The sequence below is a fragment of the Microcaecilia unicolor genome, unplaced genomic scaffold (assembly GCF_901765095.1).
Source record: "Microcaecilia unicolor unplaced genomic scaffold, aMicUni1.1, whole genome shotgun sequence".
Classification (NCBI taxonomy): Eukaryota; Metazoa; Chordata; class Amphibia; order Gymnophiona; family Siphonopidae; genus Microcaecilia; species Microcaecilia unicolor.
Window position 1 is genome coordinate 80,737 of NW_021963310.1, and position 26,963 is coordinate 107,699.

The 26,963-nt window shown below is 44.5% G+C and overlaps 1 protein-coding gene across 1 annotated transcript; it reads right to left on the minus strand.

Moving 5' to 3' along the window:
- Positions 1-619: 619 nt before the first annotated feature.
- Positions 620-26,761, minus strand: LOC115459177 (ninein-like protein). Its single transcript, XM_030189041.1, has 4 exons — positions 26,738-26,761; positions 17,637-17,741; positions 2,343-2,412; positions 620-907 (listed from the first exon to the last, which is right to left on the minus strand). Exons 2-4 carry the CDS (start codon positions 17,705-17,707, stop codon positions 620-622), a joined length of 429 nt encoding a protein of 142 aa, XP_030044901.1. The 5' UTR covers positions 17,708-17,741; positions 26,738-26,761.
- Between the last annotated feature and the right edge of the window lie 202 nt (positions 26,762-26,963).

A 26,963-nucleotide genomic window follows, 5' to 3' on the forward strand; every position in this document is an offset into this window, starting at 1 on the left:
CTAGACCACCAGGGAAATATTTAGAACTGTGTGGGGGGGGGAGGGGTCAGGTTGGGTTGCTGAGGGGGCCGCCAGACCACCAAGGGGGTCAATGCAGGCATCAAGAGCAGATTGGGGGGGCGGAGAGAGAGGGTGCTGGTAGACACTCACTGCTCTCAACCAACTCTATGCTGCCTTGGACCCTAGCATAAATTTTCCTCTGGTAATCATGTGGCCAAAGCTTTGGGGGGGGGGGGGGGAGGGTTGCATGCTGCGGGATAGCAAAAGCAACTACATTTGCATTAATTTCAATAAAATTGAGGTCAGGGTTCCACATGACTTTACACCTTGTGCTGAAATCCTTTCCTGCATAGCTATCCCACCATAAAACTGTGTTAATCCTGTGGTAACCACATAGGAAGCTTTCTGCATTAGCTTCTGGTGTATTGTCTCTGTATTAATTGCATGGACAGATACTGGAAACACTGCCAACAATTAACCAGAAGCTCTGCAGTTATTGTCTGCTAATTTTGGCAACTACCACAGGGTAACTGCAAATTTGTACAGCACACACTCAAAAACAGTCTACATTAGCAAAGCTAATTCATTTGTAACATGGAGAGGATGTTTTTTGGCTTCTTCACCTTTCTCTCGAGGATTCCAGTTCTTGCACCATAAGCTCTTTCTCTCTCTGCCACAATGCTTGCTGCTGCAGCTGCTCCTCCTCAGCTCTAGCAGTTGCCTCCTGCAATTCCCTGGCAAAAGCAGCTGCCTCCTCCTTCTGATGTGTCACCTCTGTCAGCTCTTCCTGCAGCAGCTGGATAGTACTCTGGCTGCTCTGCCATCTGGCTTCTAAAGCTGAAATCGTGCCCTGTAGCTCAAGGGTCCTGGCATTTAACTGACATAATTCATCCTGGTACTTCTTGGACTAGAAAGAGAAATTGACAATCTCAATGCATGTTAAGAAGAAAATGAGGACTAACTTTTATGGGGGTGGGGGTGGGGGGTTGCCTTCAATTACATAGTCATATACAAGAGAAAAGGGAGAAAAAAGATCACTTGTTCCTGCAATGGCTGTTCATCCCCAGATCCAGGCAAGGTTCTTGACAAGGCTCTTGTCTCTAAGAAATGCTTTTACAAGTTGCGTATGATACGCTCAGTATGGTCACTGTTTTCTATTGAAGAAGCCCTGTGATCAATAATTCTTACTATGGTTATTGTCAACATAAATTATTGTAACTCACTTCTCTCTGGGATTTGGCATATTGAACTTTGAAGTCTGCAATTATTATAAAACACTGCAATAAAACTCATAAAAGGTGCAAAGAAAATGGGACCATGTAACCTCTCTATTCATAGAAGAGCATTGGCTTCCTGTCAAATACAGAATTCAGTTCAAAATACTAATCATTGTATTAAAATTAACCAACATGGAATTCCTAACTCCTTTTTAAATATCTTATACCATACACACCCTCTAGACGTTTACGTTCATCAAATCAGAATTTACCTTCCTTTGTCATATTCACCTGCATCCATTGCTGATTCTGTTTTCAGCATTATTGGCCCTACACACAGGAACCACCTATCCCAAAACCTAGAATCAGAATCAAGTTATCCAGGGGTCCTTTTACTAAACCACACAGGCGCCTACGCAGGCTGAACATGTGCCAAATTGGAGTTACCGCCGGGTTACTGCATGGCCCTTGCGGTAATTTCAATTTTTGCATGCGTCCGCTACGTGCATCTGAAAAATATTTTTTCTGGTGCGCTTAGAGGACATGCGCCAAGTGGCATCTGGCACGAGTAGGTCATTAGCGCCCAAATTCTTTACGCTAGGTCTATGGCTGTCGGTAAGGTCTCAGACCCAAAATGGACACGTGGCAATTTTGATTTTGCTGCACGTCCATTGTTGGCAAAAAAAAAAAAAGAGGCATTTTTTTGCAGGCGTGCTGAAAAATGGATCTGTGTGCGCCCAAAGCCCGCACCTACACTACCGCAAGCCATTTTTCAGTGCGCCTTTGTAAAAGGATCCCCCAGTGTTTAAAACTAAATTGAAGACCTACTTTTTTCAGCTGGCCTTCAACCTGGATCCTGATGACAGGCCTGCTCTCGTTCACATTACTACATGTGCACTCTTTCAGAAGAGTGCACATTATTAACAACAAATGAAAAAAAACATGACATTTGGAGTTTTTTTCCTGCCATATTTGTTTGATGACAACATAAAATGACAGGGGAAACATTGCTGACCTTTCCCATGTTGTCCCAAACAAATGCACATCCCAAGAGCAGATTTCATTGATTTAAGTTCATTATACTTTGGCCATCGTTATTTCATTTGTCTGTAATTAACTCCTTACCTGCTTGTTCAGCTCTTCTTTTTCATTTAAGGTTATTTCCTTCTCTGTTTTCAGCAGCTCAATTTGTTTTCTAAGGCAAAAAATAATTGCAACATTTTTTGAACAGAAGCAAAACAGGGTTAGTTCTATGAAGAGACTATGGAAAGCACATTACCACAGCCCTGTATACATGAAGACCAGGCATTAGTTTGCATTCAACACACTGAGGCTGATTTTCAAAGGGTTTAGGCTCTTAACTTTCAGAGTTAGTCTCTCAAATTGGCCTCTTTGAAATGAATCCTAAATTTATGATCCTATAAAGTAGGTGGCAGCAAGAACCTATTTAAGGCGAAGGAATAAAGAGGCCAATGCAGAAAGCTTTGCAGTAGAGCTCCCACTCGAACATAAAAAAAATACTACAGCATGCTTTCATCAATGAGCATGCAAATTATTGCCATGTTATAATTGGGGCAGTAATCCGCAGCTCATTGATAAAAGTCACCTTTCCTGTCAGTGCCTAAGTGGTGACTGATTCAGGCACTGATAGGAAGGGTGAAATTTGTAAAAAAAAAAAAAAGTGGCACCCATCCCCTTGACATGACCAGCTCCCCTCCCATCCTGAGCCACAGATAAAATCCCTGGTGTCTACTGGCATCCCTTCCTCCCTTCCACTCCCCTTCCCCCTCCAATTCAACTAACTTTAAGAAAAGGCCCTGGTGGCTAGTGGTGCTCCTCCTCACTAAGCCCCTCCCCATGCCCTCTACCTTACATAAGGCAGGAGCAGAGTCTACTCGCTCCTGCCTAGGGTTACCATATGTCCGGATTTACCCGGACATGTCCTCTTTTTGAGGACATGTCTGGGCAACCGGGCGGGTTTTGCCAATTTGCTCATTTGTCCGGACAAATGGGCAGATTGCTAGCCTCCCCCCCTTACTACTGCCCTGGGGGTCTACTGACCTCTTCTGCCTTCGGGGCAGGAAAGAGCCCCCTCTTTCCTGCCCGGAGCGCTGCCCTGCATGCATCCTTCCTGTTGTTGATCTTGGCGCCGATTCAAAATGGCTGCAGAGAGTTGAAGTGACCTTGCGAGACTTAAACTCTCAGCGGCCATTTTGAATCGGCGCCGAGATCAGCAACAGGAAGGATGCATGCAGGGCAGCGCTCCGGGCAAGAAAATAGGGGCTCTTTCCTGCCCAGAAGACATCACTAGACCACCAGGGCAGTAGTAAGGTAAGGGGAGGGGGTGATGGGAAGGGGGGTGATGGGGTGTGTGACGGGGAGGAGGAGAAAATGTGATAGGGGCGGAGCGAGGGCGTGAAAGGGGTGGGGTGGGGTGTGAAAGGGGTGGGGCATATGTCCTCCTTTTTGGGGGACAAAATATGTAACCCTACTCCTGCCTCAAGGCATTCTCATCTGCCCACACAGCTTAGATGAATTTCCTTCCACAACATCCCTGTACAGCTCATGAAGTGCAACAGATAAAGTCCTGCTTAACACATACATTTCACATTATCACTAAGACTGCTTTGCCTTATCTGTATGGATATTAACCTTTCAGTGGTTGTGAAGGCAGATTACAGCACTGGTTTCTAAGACTCCACTGCATGCAAATCTCTCTCATGAATATTTATTGTGGATATCCTGAAAAGCTGACAGGCTTGGGAACTACTGGATTAAGGCCTTGCATTGGAAAATATCTGCTAGCAGCACTGATTTGCTAACTAACTCAGATCTGCCTGCATGCAGTTGTACTCTTTAATTGTTTAGGAAATGCCAGAGGGAAAACAGAGCTACAAATCCCTGAATGCAATTGGGTAAATCATGGAATCAAGCAGTCCTTAAATAATTTAGGCTGTAGGAAAAGCAACCAAATGCAGAGCAGCTGCTCCAGCTGGTATTACTGCAGGCCACCAGTACTCTGCTTATAAGGCACAGCCATAGGTCAGGACTTTGCCTGAGAGAACACTTCTGCTCTGATAGATTTATTCTGTATACACAGAACATACCACAGATTAATTCAGGAGCAAATGTAAAAGACATAAAGGAAAACCCTACAGAGGCAGCATATATATATACTAGTAAAAATGGCCCGTTTCTGTTTTAAAGGAAACGGGCACTAGCAAGGTTTTATATGATTTTTTTTTTGTAACCAAGCAGTTGTTATAAAAGTGTTATAGTCCGAAGGAATATCTATGGGTTTTTTTTGTGTTTTTTCTTTCCCTAAATTTGTAATTTTGCCAACATTGCCCATTCTCCCCCACCTCATCTACCCACCAATTGCTCACTTACCCTTGCTCATACTTGTTCTACTTCCCTCATCCCGGCATTTCTACATTCTTTTTTTTTTATTAGTCTGATAATACTCAACTTATTTTTGTCCACCAAGACTTTGTAATCCCAATTACTATGTAAGCTGCTTTGAGTGGGAAAGCGCGGGGTACAAATGTAATAAATAAATAAACATATTTGTCTTGTGTTTGTGCATTAACTCATGTGTTGTGGTGCTGGTTTTTTTTTTTTTTTTTTTCATCTTCACAGAGAGTGCAAGACTGGTTTTGTGTGAGAAAGAGAGCGTGTGTGTCTGACACAGAGATAGTGTGTCACAGAGTATGTGTGTGTGTCTCTCTCCATATCCTCCTTCTTGCAGCAGCACTGGGGTGGCACTGTCTCAGAGTGTATGTGTGTGTGAGAGTGCGTGTGTGACAGACACAAAGAGTGTGTGTGTTTGTGTGTTTTTGAGAGTGTGTGTGACAGTGACACACAGAGTATGTGTGTGTGTCTCTCTCCATATCCTCCTCCTTGCAGCATGCCCTTGCATTAGCACTGAGACAGCCATGGGCAGAGAAATCATATTAATTATTAATTTGGTGTTTAAAAGTTTGGTTCAGTCCTGCAAGTAGTGGAGGAAGGCCATCTGTTTTTAATTATTCAGATGTCTAGCTTTTGGTAGGCTACAGGTTAGAAAGGTCAGGGAGAAATGGAACTTTCACTGTCCCTTTTCGGGGTTAATGTTAGTTCAAAGGTATTAGTTTACCACATCTGTATACCATTAGGCATACTGGACGGCTTTGTAGGCAGACTGTAGTTTTAAAAGGATTAGTTTAAAATGCTGGTTAGAAGAAAATAGTTAGATTTAAGAAGTTCTTGATAGATGTAGATTATGTCTTATAAGGAATTTGATTTCTGCTTATTTTAGAATATGTTTTATTCTGTGTAATTAATAATTCTATGTAGAATATCTTTTCAATCCAGTGTTATATCTTTGTCTGACTTTCAATAAGACTGCAGTTGAAAAGGTCATCATCTGGTTTGAATTATCTACAGTCCTAGCTAGTTCAATGTATGAAGCTAATAGGTGAAAAAGGTCAGAAAAAGTCAACTTACTTCCTTGATGGATTATAGTAAATGTAGGACTGTATGCCATTAAGCAAGACTGGCCTCTTAGCCCCTAAATGAACCCCGTTTAAGCTATGACTTTATGTGAATAATAATAAAATGTAAGAGTTCTGGTGCCCAATTGTCTAGTGTGAGAGGCCCCAGGTCATAGGTCAGTTAGGAAATATCAAACCTATGTAACTGATATTTTGGAAATATATGTATAGAGATGATTGGTTCAGACAGGGTAATTAATCTATTCTTTACCATCTGGAAAGTAAGGGGGGCTAGGAGGGGGTTAGAATGTATATAACTGGGAGCAGAGGCAGCTTACGTGGGAACAGACAGAAGAAGGAGAGGAGGACAGACAAGAGATGCAGGATCCAGAGAGAGCTGAAGAAGAGACTTAATGCTGATGTCCTACTTTGTTTGCTGGCAAATAAAGAAGATTTCTCCCTCATTCTGGTGTGTGCTGTTTGACTCCTGAAGTACCACAGATTCTGCTAACACTAGTGGTAATTCCTGCAACAATTTTGGTGGCAGCAGTGGGATCCTGAACCCTGCAGCAATTTCTGGCATCCAACTGACTGAGGAACATTAGCCGGGTATGTATTTTGTATTCTGTATTGTAATCCTAGCTAGGAAACTGTAAACCAGCCCCTCAAAAATTGAGGGAAGGGGAGTCTGATCAACTCTCAGCGAAGGCCTTAGTACCTCTAGTCTAGTGGAGATTAGTAGGGAAACCGCTAGAGCTTATCTGTATCTGAGAAATCTGAAATTGTTGGGTGGGATTTTCTGTACTGAATGTGTGTGATGCATGAATGATTAAATGAGTGCGGACTTCTTATAGCTGCGTTTTCAGTTAACGCGAGTTCAATTGGCCAGCGACGGAAGGAAGCGATTGTTGTTTGTCTACCTTTTGTCTCTGGATTTGTGGACCCCTAACCACAATTCCAAAATTCCCTCCCTTTTGTGTGTTGTAACTGTAAGCATTATGGGGGGACATCGTCTAGAAAAATTGATACTCCCCTAGATTGTATGCTTAAGAATTTCAAGAAAGGATTTTTAATTAATGATGGACAGACTTTAAGCTTAAGTACTCTAAGAACCTTGTGTGAAGTTGAGTGGCCATCTATGGGAGTGGGGTGGCCCCCTAGTGGCAGCTTAGATAGTGAAGTAATCCGGAAGGTCTATAGCATAGTTGTAGGAGAACCAGATATTCTGAACAACTCCCTTATATAGATTCCTGGGACAGCCTTGTGACTGACCTCCCTCTTGGTTGAAAACTTATATGGGATCCCCAGTAAGTTCATGTTGGGCCGCGTTCAAAGAAAGATTAGAAAATCTAAACTGAAGAGGGAAAGAGCCCAGGAAGCCTACCACCCAATCGGTGGCTTCCGCCCCTACCCTGTCTGAGAAACCCATACTCTCTGATGACCCTCAGATCTTGAGCCACCACCTTATGGCCCATTGTTGGGGTTCCGTGCCACCCCTAGAGATCCACGGCGTCCAGCCCAAGCCTCTCCAGCACAGGCTTCTCCGGATAGTTCCTCCCTTCTGTGCAAACCCCGCCACATCCTAGGATGGACTTTTCACCCAGCCTCTATCCTTCTGTGCCACATCCTCCCCTGTTAACCTCCAAAGACCCGCTTTGGGCTGCACTCCCTGACTCCTCAACTCCCGATAGCCCAGCCTCTCCCTTTAGTACCCCTCCCACTCATCAGGGGCCCAGCATCCCTTTCAATGGACTGAATCTCCTGTGATCACCTCTCAGTCTATGAGTACCCCTCCTCATTCCTCAGGGGTTCAACACACCTCCCCTGAATGGGTTAGACCCGCAATCACTTTGAGCATGATAGGGGGTAGCTCCTAGCTCTACCTCAGGTTCCATTCCCACCTCCTCGAGAGTTCTGCCCCTGCGTCAGGTAACCACCACTCGACCGGATCCTAATAATGAGGGTCAGGTTATGCAGGCACAGGCCTACCAGTATGTACCCTTCACAACCACCGATCTCCTGAATTGGAAGACGCATTACCCCTCTTATACCGAAAAGCCTCAGGCAGTGGTGGACCTAGTGGCTAGCATTATGGCCACCCATAACCCAACCTGGACTGATTGTCAACAACTTCTCCTGACCCTCTTCACAACTGAGGAGAGGCGGAAGATTTTACAAAATGCTGAGGCCATCACGCGAGCGCGTGTCCCGAGGGGATACAGGACCCAGAGGAATGGGTTAGAACTCGGTTCCCTCGCGCAGCTCCAGCTTGGGATCCAAATAGGCAGCACTATGAACTGTTGTCTGGCTATTGCCGGGACTTGCTGGAAGGTATGAGGAAAGGCATAAAGAGGCCCATTAATCTGGCAAAGGTCTCTGAATTCTCCAAGGGGCAACTGAATCCCCTGGGCCTTTTTAGAGCGACTAATTGAAGCCTACAGAACATACACCCCATTTGACCCTGGCACTAGAAAACCAGAGAATGGTGAATAGTGCATTGGTGGCCCAGAGTATGCCAGATATCCGGAAGAAGCTGCAGCGTCAGGAGGGATTCGCAGGGATGAATACAACTCAGTTAATTGAGATCGCAACAAAGGTTTTCGTAAATAGGGATCAGAGATGCGCCGAGAGGCTGACCGGAAGATGCAGAAGAAGGCCGACCTTTGGCGGCAGCCATTACTAACTCCACCCTTAACCGAGGTCGACCTCTAGCTAATGGGAAGCCAAAGTGGGACCCCAGACCGCCAGCCAGGCCCCGAGATTTCTTCAATCAATCCCGGCCACGAGGGAGAATCCCAGACCACGATTGGGAGGGATCAGTGCGCCTACTGTAAGGAAAGAGGGCACTGGAAAGATGAATGCCCCAGAGGCGCCAGGGACTGAGAAGGGGACCAGGAGATCGAGGAAGCCGAGGCCGAGTTCGAGAGGGAAGGTATGAGCCTCCTGAATCTGACATCATTGGGATAGCCGAGATGGCAGAATGGGATGAATAGGACAGACCGGGTTCCTACAAACTGGGCTCCCAGGAACCCATGGTCAAGCTAACCATAGGGAGCCGCTCAATTCCATTCATGATTGATACAGGAGCTGAACATTCTGTTGTGACGGAGCGATTAGCGCCTGTGTCTGGAAAAACTGTCCGAGTGGTGGGAGCCACGGGGGTGCAGAACCGGAGGCCCTTTCTGACGACCCGTAGATGCCAATTAGGCTCACACACAGTCACTCATGAATTCTTGTATATGCCAGACTGTCCATCCCTTTGTTAGGCCGGGACCTGCTGTCCAAGCTTAGGGCCCAAATTTCCTTTGACTCTGATGGCCAGACTTCAGTCTCCTTTCGGCCCCCGATATCCAGCCCTAAGGGCATATTGAGTTTCTGCTGCCCCTTGAAGAAGAATGGCGGCTGCATCAGTCGCAGGGCCAAGTTGACCTATCCTGGCCGACAGCTTCCAGGTCAATGGGGTATGGGCAGAGATAATCCCCCAGGGTTGGCCCGAAATATTCCTCCTGTCCATGTAGACTTACTTCCAAGTGCCCGGCCAATCCATCTTCGTCAATACCAATCCGAAAGGCTCTGGAAGGGATTCAAGCACATCTGAATCGTCTGTATCCCATGGAATTATTCGACCTTGCCAGTCTCCATGGAATACGCCACTGTTGCCAGTCCAGAAGCCAGGGATGAGGACTACCGGCCAGTCCAAGACTTACGAGTGGTCAACAAATCCACTATTTCATTACACCCTGTAGTGCCTAATCCATATGTCCTGTTGGGATTGATACCTTCTGGAGCTACCCATTTCACAACACTGGACCTAAAAGATGCCTTCTTTTGTATTCGGGTGGCCCCCGCCAGTCAACTGCTTTTCGCCTTTCAATGGGAAAACCCAGTAACAGGACGGAAGCTTCAGTATACATGGACCCGCCTGCCACAGGGGTTCAAGAACTCCACACCATTTTTGGGACTGCCCTAGGACAAGACCTTAAGACTTTTAAATCTGAGCCTTCCAAGCGAGTTTACTCCAGTATGTAGATGACCTCCTGATTGCAGCAGTGACCCAGGAAGAGGTTTCGAGGCTACCAGAGAATTGCTGGAGTTACTCTTGGATGCAGGTTATAAGGTCTCACGCTCAAAGGCCCAACTTTGTCGTCAGAAGTGAAGTATCTGGGCTTCTGCATCTCCCAGGGAAGTCGGAGACTGGATGTCAGTAGGAAGCAAGCAGTTGCTGCAATTCCCCAACCCAAGTCCAGAAGGGAAGTTAGGGAATTTCTGGGAGCAGCCGGATTCTGCAGAATTTGGATTCCGAATTTTGCACTGATGGCGAAACCCCTTTACCAGGCCACAAAGGGGGGTGAAAAGGAACCATTTGAATGGGGACCTACTGCTCAACAATCCTTCATTGCCATAAAGAAAGTCCTACTCCAAGCCCCTGCGTTAGGCCTTCCTGATGTGGAGAAACCTTTCTCACTGTATGTCCACGAGCGACAGGGGGTTGCTCTGGGTGTGCTGACCCAGATGATGGGATCCTGGCAGAGGCCTGTTGCATACCTGTCTAAACAGCTGGATGGAGTGGCTAAAGGATGGCCAGCCTGCATGAGGGCTATTGCAGCAACAGCCTTACTGGTCCAGGAAGCTGATAAGTTGACCTTGGGGCAAGAACTGGTTGTCAAAGTCCCCCACGCAGTTCTTACCCTCATGGAGTACAAGGGCAACCACTGGTTTACAAATAGCCGCATGGTTAAGTACCAAGCCAGTTTATGTGAGAATCCACGGATACACTTGGAAACAGTGGCTACATTCAATCCCGCCACTCTTTTGCCAGCATCTGAGGGACCACTGGATCATGACTGTATCCAAACCATGGATGAAGTGTACTCCAGTCGACCAGATCTTAAAGATGTTCCTTGGAGGGACCCAGATGTAATTTATTTCACAGATGGAAGCAGTTACGTGGAGAACTCCAAGCGATTGGCAGGCTATGCTGTGGTACAGAGGACAAGGTGATAGAAGCAAGAGCCCTGCCCCAAGGAACTTCAGCCAGAAAGCAGAACTTGTGGCCCTCATACGAGCTTGGAGCTAGCAGCAGGACTGGTGACCAACATTTATACTGATTCCAAGTATGCCTTCACAACTCTACACGCTCATGGATCTTTGTATAAGGAAAAGGGACTCATAAATGCTGCAGGCCAACCTGTTAAGTATGGACCTGAAATACTGCAGTTGCTAGAGGCCGTTTGGGCACCTAAGAAGGTAGCTGTCATTCACTGCAGGGGACACCAAAGGATAGATACTCCAGTGGCCCGAGGGAATCGCCATGCTGATCGGGTGGCCAAGGAAGCTGCTCGAGGACCCCCAGCAAGTACTGTGACCCCCTGTTCCAAATTCGACTGCAAGAATGGACGCCTATGTACACCAAACGGAAGAGAAATGGGCTCAAGAGGAAGAGAGCAGTAAGGAGACCTGATGGCTGGTTACATCTCCCTGATACCAGAGTTCTGGTGCCACGCCACCTAGCTTGGCCTGTAGTGTCTCAAGCTCATGACTTGTCACACTTAGGGAAAACAGCACTAGCCCGCCTACTCAGTCGAGTAGTGGTGCTGGAAGGATTGGATAGTCTGGTTGCCACTGCCTCTGCCCGATGTACTCTCTGTGCCCAGAATAATGCTCGTCAGGGACCCCGTATTCCACCAGGAGTTCAGTCTAGAGGATAACACCCTTTGAGTCCCTAGTCATAGACTTCACAGAAATGCCCAGGAGCGGTAGGCTCCGATACCTCTTGGTCATAGTCTGTATTTCTCTGGGTGGGTGGAAGCATATCCTACAGTCACTGAGAAAGCCACAGAAGTAGCTCGAGCCCTCCTTAGGGATGTTATCCCCAGGTATGGACTGCCCCTTGCTATAGGTTCAGATAATGGTCCCGCCTTGTTGAAGCCACACTTCAGGCCCTGTCCCGCGCATTGCGCATTACTTGGAAATTGCATTGTGCCTACCGTCCCCAGAGTTCAGGGCAGGTTGAGCGGGCAAACAGAACCTTGAAAAATAGCCTAGCAAAGATTTGTCAGGAAACCCAACTGAAATGGCCACAGGCAGTGCCACTAGCCCTCTTCCGCCTCCGATGCACCCCAACTAAAGGAACAGCCCTCTCTCCCTTTGAAATTGTGTATGGGAAGCCCCCAGCCATTTTGCAGGGAATTAAGGGAGACATAGGGACTTTAGGGTCTGCCCAGGTGCAGGAGCAGGTAGCCCTCTTGGGCAGGATAATTTCTGAGCTTCAGTCTTATGTGAGAGAAATAAACCCTGTCCCCTTCCAGGCTCAGGTACATTCCTTCCTGCCAGGGGATAGAGTTTGGGTGAAAGCCTTTGGGGCCCCGGTGGAAAGGACCTTTTACTGTTTTGCTTTCTACCCCTACAGCTGTGAAGGTCGCAGGGATAACTCCATGGGTCCATTGGTCTCGAATCAAGTCTGCTGACCAGACTGAGCCCAGCACAGATCAGACGGAGCCTGAACAGTGGAGAGCAGAAAGTGATCCAGCGGAGCCATTGAAGCTGCGCTTGACCCGAACCAAAGAATCTGCTAGCTGAAAAGAAGGGTCAACTGCATACAGGAGCTGCTGGACTTTGGCTCCATACTGAGACTCTTTCTTGCCTGATTCTGGCTTTCCTGGAATTTGAGAGCTTGATCCTTGTCAGTTGAGGGTCTATCCCAACTGGTATAAGAACTCAAAGACTGAGAACATTATATTAGAGTAATCTGTGACTAGCACAGACTGTTGGAATATATTGCTTAATTAGTTTGCTGTATTTGTTTTAGATTAGGAAGAAAGAAAATGTTAGTAATTTGGGTGTTTTTGTTGTTTCTACTCCTGCCTCCTTTTTTCCTAATACCCCAACTCGCTCCAACCTTTGGTACATTCTGTCCAGGAACTAATTAGCCAGGCAAAGATTACTTCCCCTTGTATTGTGTGTTCCCGATTTTCTCCTTATACCACAGATGTCCCAGCTGTTCCTGTCCCTGTGCCGCTTACAGCTCTTATACCTCCCTACTTTTCGAGTTCAGGCCCTTGGAGCCAGGATTATACTTGGTGGTCCTTTTATAATGACTTCCCCCTCTGAATCTTCTCTAAGGCCAGTCTTTACATCTCCCTATCCAGCTTCTGGAGTGTTTTGTTTAACAAGAAAATCTCAACTGTTCTTCCCATTCCTGTACTCTATAATGTTCTCCCAGAGAAGGGGGAATCTGTGTGGGTAGTCTCTCCAGGTACTCCTATGTGCCCTACTACCGTACCTGTAGATTATGACCCAGGTGATTATCTGGCTCCTAAGCGTACCACTGAGAATATAGTGTCCAAGCTTATTTTCTACTTTCATAAGTCCCGGGGTATGAAGAGTTAATAACAAATGAGCAGCTGTCATAATTGGGGATTGGCACCTATGGTGTGCAAAGTCTCCATTTCATCTTCGTTCTCCCTGGGATAGGGGCTCGCACTATGGGCATCCTAAGTACCTTGTCCAGCCTGAGCCAACATTTATTGGGAACTTCCCTCACCCTCTCCTTGGTCATTACTGGCTTTGTGATAATGTCCTCCACATGATTCTTCCCCCCACGTATGAGTTTTGTGTATTGGTAACCTTGAATTATTTTCCTAAAGTTATTCCTCTCCTCAAGCCACCATCCCCGCACCGCTAAGCGAGAGGCCTTGTCCTTACCCTCTTCCGTTGCCACAGAGGATGAGGCGATTGAATTAGCCCTCCAGTACATCAACTCTACTTATCCTCTGACTAAAAAGAGACTTGTGGCCCTTTCTGCTACGGCCTGGATTCCAATTGGGGGCCCGGTAGCGGGTATTACTGAACTAGGCATGGCTACCCGGCGACTTCAGTCCCTACTCCATGTTTTAGTTCATGAGCTAAACGTGGTAGTCAATGCATTGCAGGATCAAATTAATGAATTAAGTATAGTTTCTCGGTATAACCGTATGGGTCTTGACTACCTCTTTGCAGCCCAGGGTGGCCTCTGCACAGTGCTAAATTCTTCAGAGTGCTGTACCATTGTCACAAATAGGACGCATGTAGTTAGGCATGCCATGGATAAAGTCCTACAGTTGGCTAGCCTTAATGTGGAGGATTACCGAGGAGGATTAGACCTTACCTCCTGGTGGTGGTCATTGACCTCATGGATACGTCCCTTGTTCATTTCCCTAATAGTTTTAGTTTTAGCAGGATTGTTGTTTTGTTTCCTGGCCTCATGTGCTTCGGCAGTATGCCGTAGGACTTTAACGAGTAGGGTAATGGTGATTCATAAGCCTATTCCTAGACGTTATGCCCCAGGAGGAGGTATGGAGTTGGCATCACTATAATCTCCAGAGTTTGAGTTGTGAGACTTATCTCTGCATAAGCTGATTTTAGTCTCAAAGGGGGGAATGAGACAGCCATGGGCAGAGAAATCATATTAATTATTAATTTGGTGTTTAAAAGTTTGGTTCAGTCCTGCAAGTAGTGGAGGAAGGCCATCTGTTTTTAATTATTCAGATGTCTAGCTTTTGGTAGGCTACAGGTTAGAAAGGTCAGGGAGAAATGGAACTTTCACTGTTAATGTTAGTTCAAAAGTATTAGTTTACCACATCTGTATACCATTAGGCATACTGGACGGCTTTGTAGGCAGACTGTAGTTTTAAAAGGATTAGTTTAAAATGCTGGTTAGAAGAAAATAGTTAGATTTAAGAAGTTCTTGATAGATGTAGATTATGTCTTATAAGAATTTGATTTCTGCTTATTTTAGAATATGTTTTATTCTGTGTAATTAATAATTCTATGTAGAATATCTTTTCAATCCAGTGTTATATTTGTCTGACTTTCAAGTAAGACTGCAGTTGAAAAGGTCATCATCTGGTTTGAATTATCTACAGTCCTAGCTAGTTCAATGTATGAAGCTAATAGGTGAAAAAGGTCAGAAAAAGTCAACTTACTTCCTTGATGGATTATAGTAAAATGTAGGACTGTATGCCATTAAGCAAGACTGGCCTCTTAGCCCCTAAATGAACCCCGTTTAAGCTATGACTGGGATTATGTGAATAATAATAAAATGTAAGAGTTCTGGTGCCCAATTGTCTAGTGTGAGAGGCCCCAGGTCATAGGTCAGTTAGGAAATATCAAACCTATGTAACTGATATTTTGGAAATATATGTATAGAGATGATTGGTTCAGACAGGGTAATTAATCTATTCTTTACCATCTGGAAAGTAAGGGGGGCTAGGAGGGGGTTAGAACTGTATATAACTGGGAGCAGAGGCAGCTTACGTGGGAACAGACAGAAGAAGGAGAGAGAGGACAGACAAGAGATGCAGGATCCAGAGAGAGCTGAAGAAGAGACTTAATGCTGATGTCCTACTTTGTTTGCTGGCAAATAAAGAAGATTTCTCCCTCATCTTCTGGTGTGTGCTGTTTGACTCCTGAAGTACCACAGATTCTGCTAACACTAGTGGTAATTCCTGCAACAGCACAAGGGTAAGCACTGTCTCAGAGTGTATGCCTGTGTGAGAATGTGCGTGTGACAGACACACAGAGTGTGTGTTTGTGTGTGCGTTTTTTCGAGAGTGTGACCGTGGCACACAGAGTATGTGTGTGTCTTCTCCGTATCCTCCTCCTTGCAGCATGCCCTTGTAGGAGCACAGGGGTAGGCACTGTCTCAGAGTGTATGTGTGTGTGAGAATGTGTGTGTGACAGACACATAGAGTGTGTGTTTGTGTGTGTGTGTGTTTTCGATAGTGTGTGACAGTGACACACAGAGATGGAAAGACTGTGTGTGTCTGTGTGAGAGAGATAGAGCAAGTGTCTGTCTGTGTGTGTTGTGTTGGTGCAGTTTTTCCTTCCCCCTCCCCCTTCCCCTCCTCTCCTTGGTTTGTGCTTACCCCGAGTAGTTTCATTTTCATTTGTCTGCTGCCTGTCAGTTGCCTCTGTCATCCTAGTAGGAGTTCCCTGTTCTAGTAATGTTGTTTCTGCAGGGAGTTCTGTGAGGGTGGGCGGCACTTTCGTGATGGTGATTCGGGAGGCCGCGGTAGTGTTATCTGTTGAGCTGTCAGTTTCCAGAGTGTGGCAGGCTCGCAATGTTCGTTGTTTGTTAGGGCGGGCGGCACTTTCTCTGAGTTGCTTCTGTAGACCGACACTGTTATCAGCTGAGCTGTCAGTTTCCAGAGTGCAGCAGGCTCGCAATGTTCTTTTTTTTTATGAGGGTGGGCAGCACTTTCGTGAAGGTGCTTCAGGATGCTGGCAGTGTTGTTGGATGACCGCTGGCTCGCAGGCTGGGTGTTTTTGTCAGGGCGGGGGGCACTTGCTGGACATTGCTTCTGTAGACCGGCAGTGTTATCAGCTGAGCTGTCAGTTTCCAGAGTGCGGTTCGACATTGTGTACTTGCGGTTACCTAGCGCGGGACGTTCGGGCGGGTCTTTTTTTTTGTTTGTTTGCGCGTGGCACTTGTTTGTTTTAGTAGCTGGTGACGTCACGTTTTCTACACAGCCTACTTGTCCATCTTAGAATGCGGCACGGTACCAGGCACAGAACATTGGTGGGATAGTTCCTTATGTGTCTCTGTGTTCCGCCCTCGACGTCATTATGTTTGACGCGAGGGCGGGGCCCAGAACGATTCCCCCTCCCCGCCTCCCTGCCTCCTCCCTGCCAACCCCTTCATTGTTCTGCTATTGCTCCGCCCTCGAGGGCAGGGCCCGGAGCGATTTTGGTGACTTCACCACCACGAACCTTCGAACCTTTTTGAAGGAAGTCAGGGCTTGGCTTCACTGATGTCAGTGTCCTCAGAACGTTGAGGGTGAGTTTTATTATAGTAGATATGGAAAAAAGTAACTAACTTGCTAATCGAACACACACAAGGACTAACACTGGTTGCATTATCCACTCCTACATTAGCTAAGATTATATTCATGCATTTATCCATCGCTTACAATTGGTTCAAAATGCTGCTGTTCGATTGATTTTTGGATTATCTCGATTCGAGTTATTTCAATTTTATTACACCAAACTTCATCGGTTACTTGTTGCTGAGAGGATTCAGTTTAAATTAGGTATTACCACCTTCAAAATTCTTACTAGGGAAATTCCTGATTATATGTTGAATCTAGTATCCTTGTTACAAGAGTCCTCTACTAGATACAATATTCGAAATCTTTTTCAACTAAGATTTCCATGTAAAAGAATTTAAAATCAATTAAACATCTCACATTGTCTATTCAATATTAGTGAGCTAACTTATGGAACCAGCTTCCATTGTTTTGAGGTTTTGTTCTCATTTTCAACTTAGAAAACATTTAAAAGCTTTTATTCTGCAAGGAGTGTTTATCTACTGCTTAGTATATGTTACTAGTTTGTTTTAACTATTTGTAGCTCCTGCATAGACTGGTCCAGCTCTTGATTACTGTAATCTATCCTTGGAGTGAATAGGTATAGGCAGAATAGAGAAACTGGCATAACATAACATAACATAACATAACATAACATAACATAACATAACATAACGTATAACCTTACCTATGTGGATGGTAATGTTCTATACATTTAAGAGTGCAAATGGCACTAATTTTGGCTTTGTCTAGCATTAGAAAAGAGCATATTTATGAAATGGTAAAAGACAACCTGCCAAGCAATAGCTAAAAGGAAAGTCATGTTCAATTACTCAGTGTGTGAAGCCAGCCTCCATAAACCATGCATAGGCCATGGAAGCCAGATATCTAGTGAAAGCAAACAGAACTGCAGCACGGTCTTCGGGAAAATGATGGACAGAACAAGTCATAGTTGTTACCAGGATTTATAACAAAGGCTGTTTAAGCTATAATTGCTGTAGGAGAGACTTAACACTTGGAATAATAATTTTTCTTTATATAATTCAAGAACAGCAAATGGATCCTCTAGATATTGCTTCTGTTATGTTTCCAAATTTCCTCACCTGTGTTGGCTGACTTCTCCTTCAGCATCATTCACCACTTGCTGAAATCTTCCCAGTTCATCCTTCAGCATGCTGTTATCTTCAGTGAGTCGATTTAATTCAATTCTGCATAAAGGAATAACCAAGCACTTAAGACTTCAAATAATTTTGCTTATTCTAGTATTCACTGATGGTCCTCAAGGGCTGCAAACAGTTTGGGTTTTCAAACCGTCCCTAAACAATATGCATGAGATAGATTTGCATAACGAAGGCTCCAGCAACTGACAATGGAACCCATGTGGGAGGAAGTGATACTGGACCCAGTGCTTACAAATGGGGAGAGTGTTTCTGATGTTATAGTAGGTGATCATCTGGAATCTACTGATCACCAAATGAAGTGGTTCACTATTAGGATATGGGTGGAGATGGTTCATTCAAAAGGTTAGGGTCGTAGACTTAAAGAAAACTAATTCTTCTAGATGGGGGGATTACCTCAAGGAGCCATTAGCTGAATGGGAACATAATTGTGAAGTAGAAAACTAGTGGGCAAAATTTAAAGGACATATTTTAAGGGCTATGAACCTTTTTGTTAGAAAAAATAAATAAAAAGAATAGGGGAAAATGGCAGCCTTTATTTTGAAAGAAGTAGAAGAGGTAAAGAAAAAAAAAAGTTAGCCTTCATAAATTACAAGAGAGCATAGAAAGAGGAAGGCAAACAACAATATCTAGATAAGCTGGTAAAGTAGCCAGAAAAGCAAGGATGCAATATGATAAATGGGGGAACAAGACATTTTTTAGATATGATAGTGATAGGAAAAAGTGCATAAGTAGCATTATGAGACTCAAGGGTGAAGGGGAGGATTATGTACATGCTGGTAAAGATAATGTGGAATTGCTTAGCATATATTTCTCTTCTGAGTTCATAGATGAAGGGACAGGAGTAAGACCCCAGAAGGCAAACATAAATAGGAATGGAAGTATGATAGACCGTGAATGATTTCTGAAGACTGTGTTCAAGAGGAGTTAGATAAACTAAATGTGGACAAAGCAATGGAACCAGATGGCATACATCCAAAGGTACTGAAAAAACTTAGGGAATTTCTGGCCTTTTCAAAGCTTCATTAGAGTTGGGAGTGGTCTCAAAGGACTAGAGAGAGGCAGATGTGGTTTCTCCCCACAAAAGTGGAAGTGAGGAAGAGGTTGGGAACTACTGGTTGGTTAGCCTGACCTCTTTAGTGAATTAATTAATGGAAATGCTGCCAAAATAGAGGATAGTGTAGTTGCTGGAATCCAGTGATTAATGGATCAGAGGCAGCCTGGCTTTACTAGAAGTAGGTCCTATCTGATAAATCTTCTCTATTACTTTAAGTGATCACAGATTGGATCAAGGAGAGCACTAGATATGGTACTTAAGATTTCAGAGCGGCTTTTGACATGTTTCCACATTAGCAATTTATAAATAAACTGAAAACTGCAGCTTTATTCAGAGCAGCTGCTGACACGGTTCCACATTGGCAACATATAAATAAACTGAAAACTGTTGGTATGGGCTCTGATATGACTGACTAGGTTAGAAATTGGTTGGTGGAAGCTGATAGCGAGTAACAATAAATGGAGTTCACTCTGAGGATAGGTCCATTGTCAATGGTTTGCCACAGGGATCAGTCCTTGGTCCTATTGTAGGGTCTTGGTTTTTTTTTTACATTTTCATAAGAAATATTACATAAGAGCTGCTGGGAAAGGTTTGCCTCTTTACAAATCATACCAAGACCTGTAGCAGAGTGGATACCCTGGATGGTGTAGATATAGAGTTGCCAACTTTTTGCCACAGAAAACCTCAACACCTGCCCTGCTCCATCCAAGCCCCTCCCTTGTCCCACCTCATGCCATGTCCCAAGTCCCTCGCCACGCCTACTGTTGTACCCTTCTCTCACTCCTCTACAATCAACTGTCCACACTAGAGTTGCCATCTCAAAAAAAAACAAAACCTGCCACATATACATTCGTTCTATGATTATTTCACAATCTTTATACAACAGAAACAGAGCTCCAGTAACCAAACTCTGCAAAAAACAAACATATATTGAATAAAACCTGCCATAATAAAACAGCACTATCAGGGTCTGCCATCAACCATCACACTTGCAGTGGCCCCATAAGCATTTCACAGCTTGCTCCTTGGGGGCAGCAGAGACTTGAAAGAGAGAATGTCCAGGACTCAAATAGTAAAACCCTACCTATAAAGAGGCAGTACCCTAGAATACCAATATACTTCCTACTGGAAATATAGAACAAGTCAGATTGCTACAAATCCCTACACAGAAATAAACACTAGCAGAATACCTCACCTTGGTCACACGCACAAACACACAGATAGACCCTCGACAAATATGAAACAAGGGACCACACATTAGTAATAGAGATATGAAGACAAAAGACTGAACTGGAAGCCTCAAAATGTCAGGTGCTGCATGTACAGCAATACTAGAGAAATGGAAACTGAAATGTAAGATATCAGAGAAGTAAACTTGACAAAATTGACAAATTACAATTAATAAATTCAGATAAGTACTGTTTTTCTCCTCTATTGTCTGAGCATTTTATTTTCCATTTGCTTTGGTCCTAGTGTCTCTTTTCTGGTTTTCTCTTGTCAGAATCTCCTGTCCATTTCTCATTTCATCTCTCTATGTGACTACCATCCATCTTTCCTCTATGTTCCTAATATGTCCTGTTCAGCATCTCTCCTTTATGTCCCTCCCTCCATCCTCCCCCAAAGTTCACCATCTTTCCTCTCAGTGTCTCTATCCTTCCTGATGCTAGAGTCCACCTTAAGGGGTCAACACCCAAGAAAAAGAACTAGGTGTTGTTGTAGACAATATGCTGAAATCTTCTGTCCAGCATGCAGTAGCAGATCAAAAACCAAACAGGTGCTAGGAATTAGGGAAGATATGGAAAATAAAACCAAGAATACTACAATGCCTCTGCATTGCTCAATGGTGCAACCTCACCTTGAATATTACGTTCAGTTCTGGTTGCCATATCTCAAAAACATATAGCAGAATTAGAAAAGATTCAAAGAAGAGTGACCAAAATGATAAAGCAGATGGAACTCCTCTCATATAAGGAAAGGCTAAAGAGGTTAGGGATCTTCAGCTTGGAAAACAGATGGCTGAGGTGAGATATGATTGAGATCTATAAAAAATGAATGGTGTAGAACGAGTAAAGGTGAATCAATTTTTTACTCTTTCAAAAAGTAAGACTAGGGGACACTGAAGTTACATGGAAATACTTCCAAAACAAATAGGAGGAAATATTTTTCACTCAATAGTTATGAATAGTTAAGCTCTGGAACACTTTGCTAGAGGATGTAGTAACAGCGGTTAGTGTATCTGGGTTTAAAAAAGGGTTTGGACAAGTTCCTGGAGGAAAAGTCTGCTATTGAGACAAAGGGATGCCACTGCTTGCCCTGGGATTGGTAGCATGGAATTTTGCTGCTATTTGGGTTTCTGCAGGTACTTGTGACCTGGATTGGCCACTGCTGGAAACAGGATACTGAGCTAGATGGACCATTGGTCTGAACCAGCATGCTATTCTTAGTTCTTATGGTCCCTCTGCATCCAGCATTGTCCCTCTGTATACCTGTCCCTATGCTCCCTCCACGCCTAACATCTTTTTTCTCTGTTTCTGTCCCATCTCTTATCCAGTTTCTCTCTCTTTCCTTCCTTCTCCTACATCCCAACATGAGGCCAGCATCTCTCTCTCTCCGCTGCCTTGCCCTCCCCAGTTTGGCATCTCTCTTCCTGATTCCGTGGTCCTCTCTCTCTCTCTTCCTCCTCCCTCTACCCCTTTCCCCCTCCTGGAGTTCAGCATTCTCCTCCTTTCTTCTTCCTCCCCGCTGTGGTTCAGTATCTCTACCCTTACTCTTACACTACACCCCCTCCCAAGACTGGCATGTGTTTCTCTATCCCCTCTCCTGCAGGTCTAACATTTCTTCCTCTGCCCCCCCCAATGCGCCTGGGTTCTCCCCCTCTTTCCCTTTCCATATGTCTAGTTTCTTCCCCATGTGGCATCTCTCCCTTCCCCCACCCAGATTGCCATCTCTCTCCCCCTCATGTGCGGCACCCTCCCTTTCCTGCTTCTGCTCACAGTCCTCCAAAAGAAGTCAGTCACTGGCATCCAAAAAGACACACTACTCCCTGCTGCTCGGGGCTTCTCTCTGCTGCTGTCCCACCTCCTCTAATATAACTTCCTGTGGGCGAGGCAACAACAAGCCCCGGGCAGCAGGAAATAGTGTGTTTTCCTGGATGCCAGTGACTCACTGCTTTTGGAGGACCATGGGGTTGAAGAGAGGAAGAAGAGATGCTGCTGAACCCGCGGGGGTAGAAAATGAGGAGACAGGTACACTGAGAGCTGCTGGGTTCAAGGGAAGGGAGAGACAGTTGCTGAGCATGGGGGCAGGGAGACTGAAGGCAGGAAAAAAATGGCTTTTCTGATGCTTTTAATTCTAAGCTGGCTGAAAACCGGCTAGTTGACAACTCTATGTGGATAATATGAGGAGGGATTTAGCAAAGCTTGAAGAATAGTTTAGAATCTAGCAGCTAAGATTTAATGCGAAAAAATGCAGGATCATGCATTGAGCTGCAAAAACCCAAGGGCAGCAGTACAGTAGAACGAGCAAAATACTTCTGCATACATCAGAGGAACGGGACCTGGTGTGATCATATCTGATGATCTTACAGTGACCGACATGTAGAAAACATGACGGCAAAATCCAGAAGTATTCGTGGGTAGCTAGGAATTGACCATGAAGAAAAGGAGGTGATAGTGCTTCTTTATCTGGTATGATCTCATATGCAGTACAGGTACAATCTTAGAGACATACCATCAAAAGGATGTAAATAGGATGGAGTCAGTCTAGAGGGCGGTTACTAAAATGGTCAGTAGTCTTAATCATAAAGAATATGGGAACAGATTTAAAGATATCAATATGTAAACTTTAGAAGAAATGTGGGATAGGGGAGATATGGTATTAAATGTGCAAGGAGTGATCTCTCAGCTCAATATGTCCAAAACTGAGCTCCTTATCTTCCCACCTAAACCAACCTCTCCTTCCCCCATTCTCTATTTCTGTCGACAACACGCTCATTCCTGTCTCATCTGCTCGTAACCTTGGGGTCATCTTCCTCTCCTCCCTCTCCTTCTCTGCACATATTCAACAAATTGCTAAAACCTGTCGCCAAAATTCGCCCTTTCCTTTCTGAACACGCTATCAGAACCCTCATCCACACTCTCATCACCTCTCGCTTAGATTACTGCAACTTGCTTCTCGCAGGTCTTCCACTCAGCACCTCTCTCCTCTTCAATCTGTTCAAAATTCTGCTGCACGACAATATTTGCCAAAGTTGTTATGCCCATATCAGCCCTCTCCTGAAGTCACTTCACTGGCTCCCTATCCATTTCCTTATAAAATTCAAGCTCCTCTTATTGACTTATAAGTGCATTCATTCTGCAGCCCCTCACTATCTCCCACCCTCATCTCTCCCTACACTCCTTCCCAGGAACTGTTCACTAGGCAAATCTCTCCTAATCTCGCACCTTATGCCTGAATGGGCTTCTGAGCCGTTACGTCTAGCTCCATCCCTGGCTGCCTTCAAATCCGGGCTAAAGGCCTACCTATTTGATGCTGTTTTTGACTCCTAACTTGTCACTTGCGTAACCTTTATCTTGTCTTCCTCTCTTCAGTAGTCCCTTTCCCTGTGTGTCCTTCTTTCTGTCCTACCCTTATTTATTATTCCTGTCTGTCTGTCCTGATTTAGATTGTAAGCTCTTTTGAGCAGGGACTGTCTTTTCTTCATGTTCAATTGTAAAGCGCTGCGTACGACTGGTAGCGCTATAGAAATGATTTATAGAAGTAGTAGTAGCTGAAAGGAAGCTCTGGAATGAGCAGTTGAAGGATGAAGATTCAGAACTAATCTATGGAAAATAATTCATTACAGAAATGGTGATGGATATATGGAAGATCCTCCCAGAAGACGTAGTAGAGATGAGAATTGTATCTGAATTCCAGAAAGCATAGGACAAGCACAGAGAATCTCTGAGGTAGAGGAAGAGCTTGTAGAACTTAGCAGTTGGTGTGGATAGGCAGACTGGATAGACTACATGGCCTTTATCTGTTGTCATTTTCTGTTTCAGATCAACGGCTACCACTGGTCTTTTTTGCTATCCTAAATTAAACCATAAACTATGCGGATAGCAGTTGAATCTTGCTGGATATCCACAGAATTAGGCTGAACACCCACTCTCTGCTCTTGCTCTGCCCCAGCACTCTCCAGGGGGGGGGGATAATTCTATAAAGGGCCTACTTTCCTTTATAAAATATTAGCGTAATAGGGAAAATACATGCATAAATTTTAGGAGCAACCATCTACACTAGCCATAGAGCTAGTGTAAATGTTAGTATCTAGATTGCTAAAAAAAACCCTACACAACGTATTGCATAATTTAACCTACCTGTGTGCCCACCCATACTCCACTCAAGTGCATGCTCACTTCCAACTACATACCATTGCATTTAGGCACCTTTTGTAGCATAGCATGTAGCTGAATGTTGGCCATACACTGTATTATGCCAGCATTCTGGCTATTTACAGGTATTTTTGGTGCCTATATGTTTTGCCTTCCTTAAGCCAGACGTAGAGCTGGTGTAAATGCTCACACGGGATCATTAAATAAATGTGCATTAATTATACATTAAACAAAACAAGACAAAAGATCTGCTGTCAAAAGATCTGCTTGTCTTGTTTTGTTTAATAGTAAGTCGATCTGCAATCGGGCATATTTATATAATAGTTAATTATACATTATTCATAGAATAGCCAGACTTTGATGGGAGGGGGATCAGAGGCCAAAGTGTGTGTGGGGGGCACATTTTGCCCTGCTTCTCTGGTGCCGCACCTCCCCCGCCGCCACTGCACAAAGGTACCTTGGCTGTCGGGGGTCCCCAACCCCCGCCAGCTGAAGCATTTGTCCCGCATGGTCTCACATTGCCTGTGTTCTCAGTTGTGCTGTGCACACTCCTTTTAATGAAACTGAGCATGTGCGAACAAGTGCGCATGGCATGACTGAGAAGAGCAGGGTAGGCAATGCAGCGGGACCAGCACGGGACAAACGCTTCAGCTGGCAGGGGTTGGGGATCCTGCCAGCCAAACTGGGGGCCGCAGAGCCAATTTGGGGGGCCCAGACCCCGTGTCCCCCCATAGCTACACTATTGATTACCGTGGGAGTAGCATGGGATCTTACCGCCTCCTAGATAGGTGGCAGTAAGGGCTCCCATTGTAATGGCCACTCACTAATAGGGAAATTAGTGCGTGGCCATTACAATAAAATATAGCACGGCAGCCATTTTACCACCACACTAAAAGTAGCCGCAGCATGCAGAAAACCCACGTGCTGACACCAGTGCCGGCCACTTTTTAGTGTGGCTCGGTAAAAGGGCTCCTTAGGCACCAATACCCACTACGTTTAATAAGATATGGCGTTTACCTGCGTATGTGCACCTACACATGTAAATACTGAGTAAGCAGCTTATGCCCTATTTTATAACTACAAATATATCTCCCATAGCACATAAATGGAAAGTGGGCATTTACATCAGCAGAATCTGGGCAGGGCATGGGCAGAACACACATTTACATACGTAACTTATAGAACACAATAAGTGATGCATGTATCTTCTGCATTTAGACATCAGCATTCACACTAGCTGGTGTAAGTGCTCACTCCTAAAATATAGGCAAGTATGTGGCCTCCTAGGGTATTGTTGTATATAGGAAAGAAGATGCTATGTTCGTTTACAGATTAGCCTCCTACTAGGCACCCTCTAGCTGTCTATCTCTAGACGTCATTTTATAGAATTTCTACTAAGGGGACAATTCTATAAGAAGCCACCTGGCTTTAGGCAGCAAGAATATATCTGTGTAAATGACAATATTCTAGCTATACCCTATTCCATAAATAGGCACCAATCTTCAATGGCGCGTACTTTGCAGTAGGCGTTCACATGGGTGGAGTCTGGGTGAGACACACTACTGTCCTCTGATTCGGCATGCTTTTGCGAAGACGTCCTCTGATGCTGATTTTGGTGATTTTGTTGAAAAGCTTTGATCGTTACTGCAGCAGAGGACGTCTTCAAAAAGCATCCCAAATCGCAGTGATATATTCTGCGACAACTGCATTTGGCAAGCTTATTGACAGCACTACTGAATAGCGGCTTTGGCGACAGATATTCGTTCTTTGTTCTAAAGGAACTAACTGGATACATCTATTGGGCAAAAACTTAAGACTCCTGAGGAAGGCTTATTGAGCTGAAACATGGCCTGTGTCGAGTTATTGTATTTCCTTGAAGATATGATTAAAGATTTTTAGTGCATCATTGACTTCTTGTTGCTTCCACTGAGTGTTCTGCATTGCAAAGTGTGGAGTTTTGTTATGTTTTTTTCTCACCACTTCAGTTATACCACAGAAAGACACTGTATGCAATGCATGACCCATACCCATGTACTTTGCAACTATATGGGAATTTAAATATTGTTCCCATTTTAAAAAATCATTGAATATAATAAGTGACTAAGAAGCTATCATTTGGACATATAATGGCTTTTATAATATATTGTGAACACACCGAAACCCTAACTTGCTTGGTGTATTCTAAAAAACATTTAAATGTAAAATAATACCTCGGGAATTTGCACACTAAAATAAAATTGACTTAAAACTGAATTCCATCTGCCTGCACTTTTGTTTGCTGGTTAATATTCAGTCCACAGCAGTCAGCATTTTTTTAGAATGGTAACTGTCGGCTGAATTAGATCCTGCTGATATTCAGTTCTGGGCCATATCTGGCTTTTGGCACTAAATAATCGGTCATCATGGTAACCAGATATTATCTGGGTATCGCCAATATTCAGGACTGGTATCCAGAAAACTTGACTACAAAACTGAATCTTTCTTTCCCAGATCAAAGTACATACTCTTGTTCTGTTAGTACAAATTTACTGGTCTGCAGTTTAAAATGTTACATTCTCTGCATTATGGTTAGTGAGTAAAGGTATTGGAAGTCAAACCTGTCACTCTCTCTTGCTCCTGTTTCTTTTCTACTTTACACATTAAATCTTCCAACTCAAGCAGCTTATCTTTCAGCTCCTCTTCTCCCTCTCAAGCTCTGTTCTTGCATTCTGCACCGCCTGGGCTGCCATCTCTTCTTGCTGTTGTAACCGAGTGAGCAATTCTTCCTCCTTCCTTTGCAGTGTCGACAGCTCTTCTTCCTTCGTTCCCAACTGGTCCAGTAGC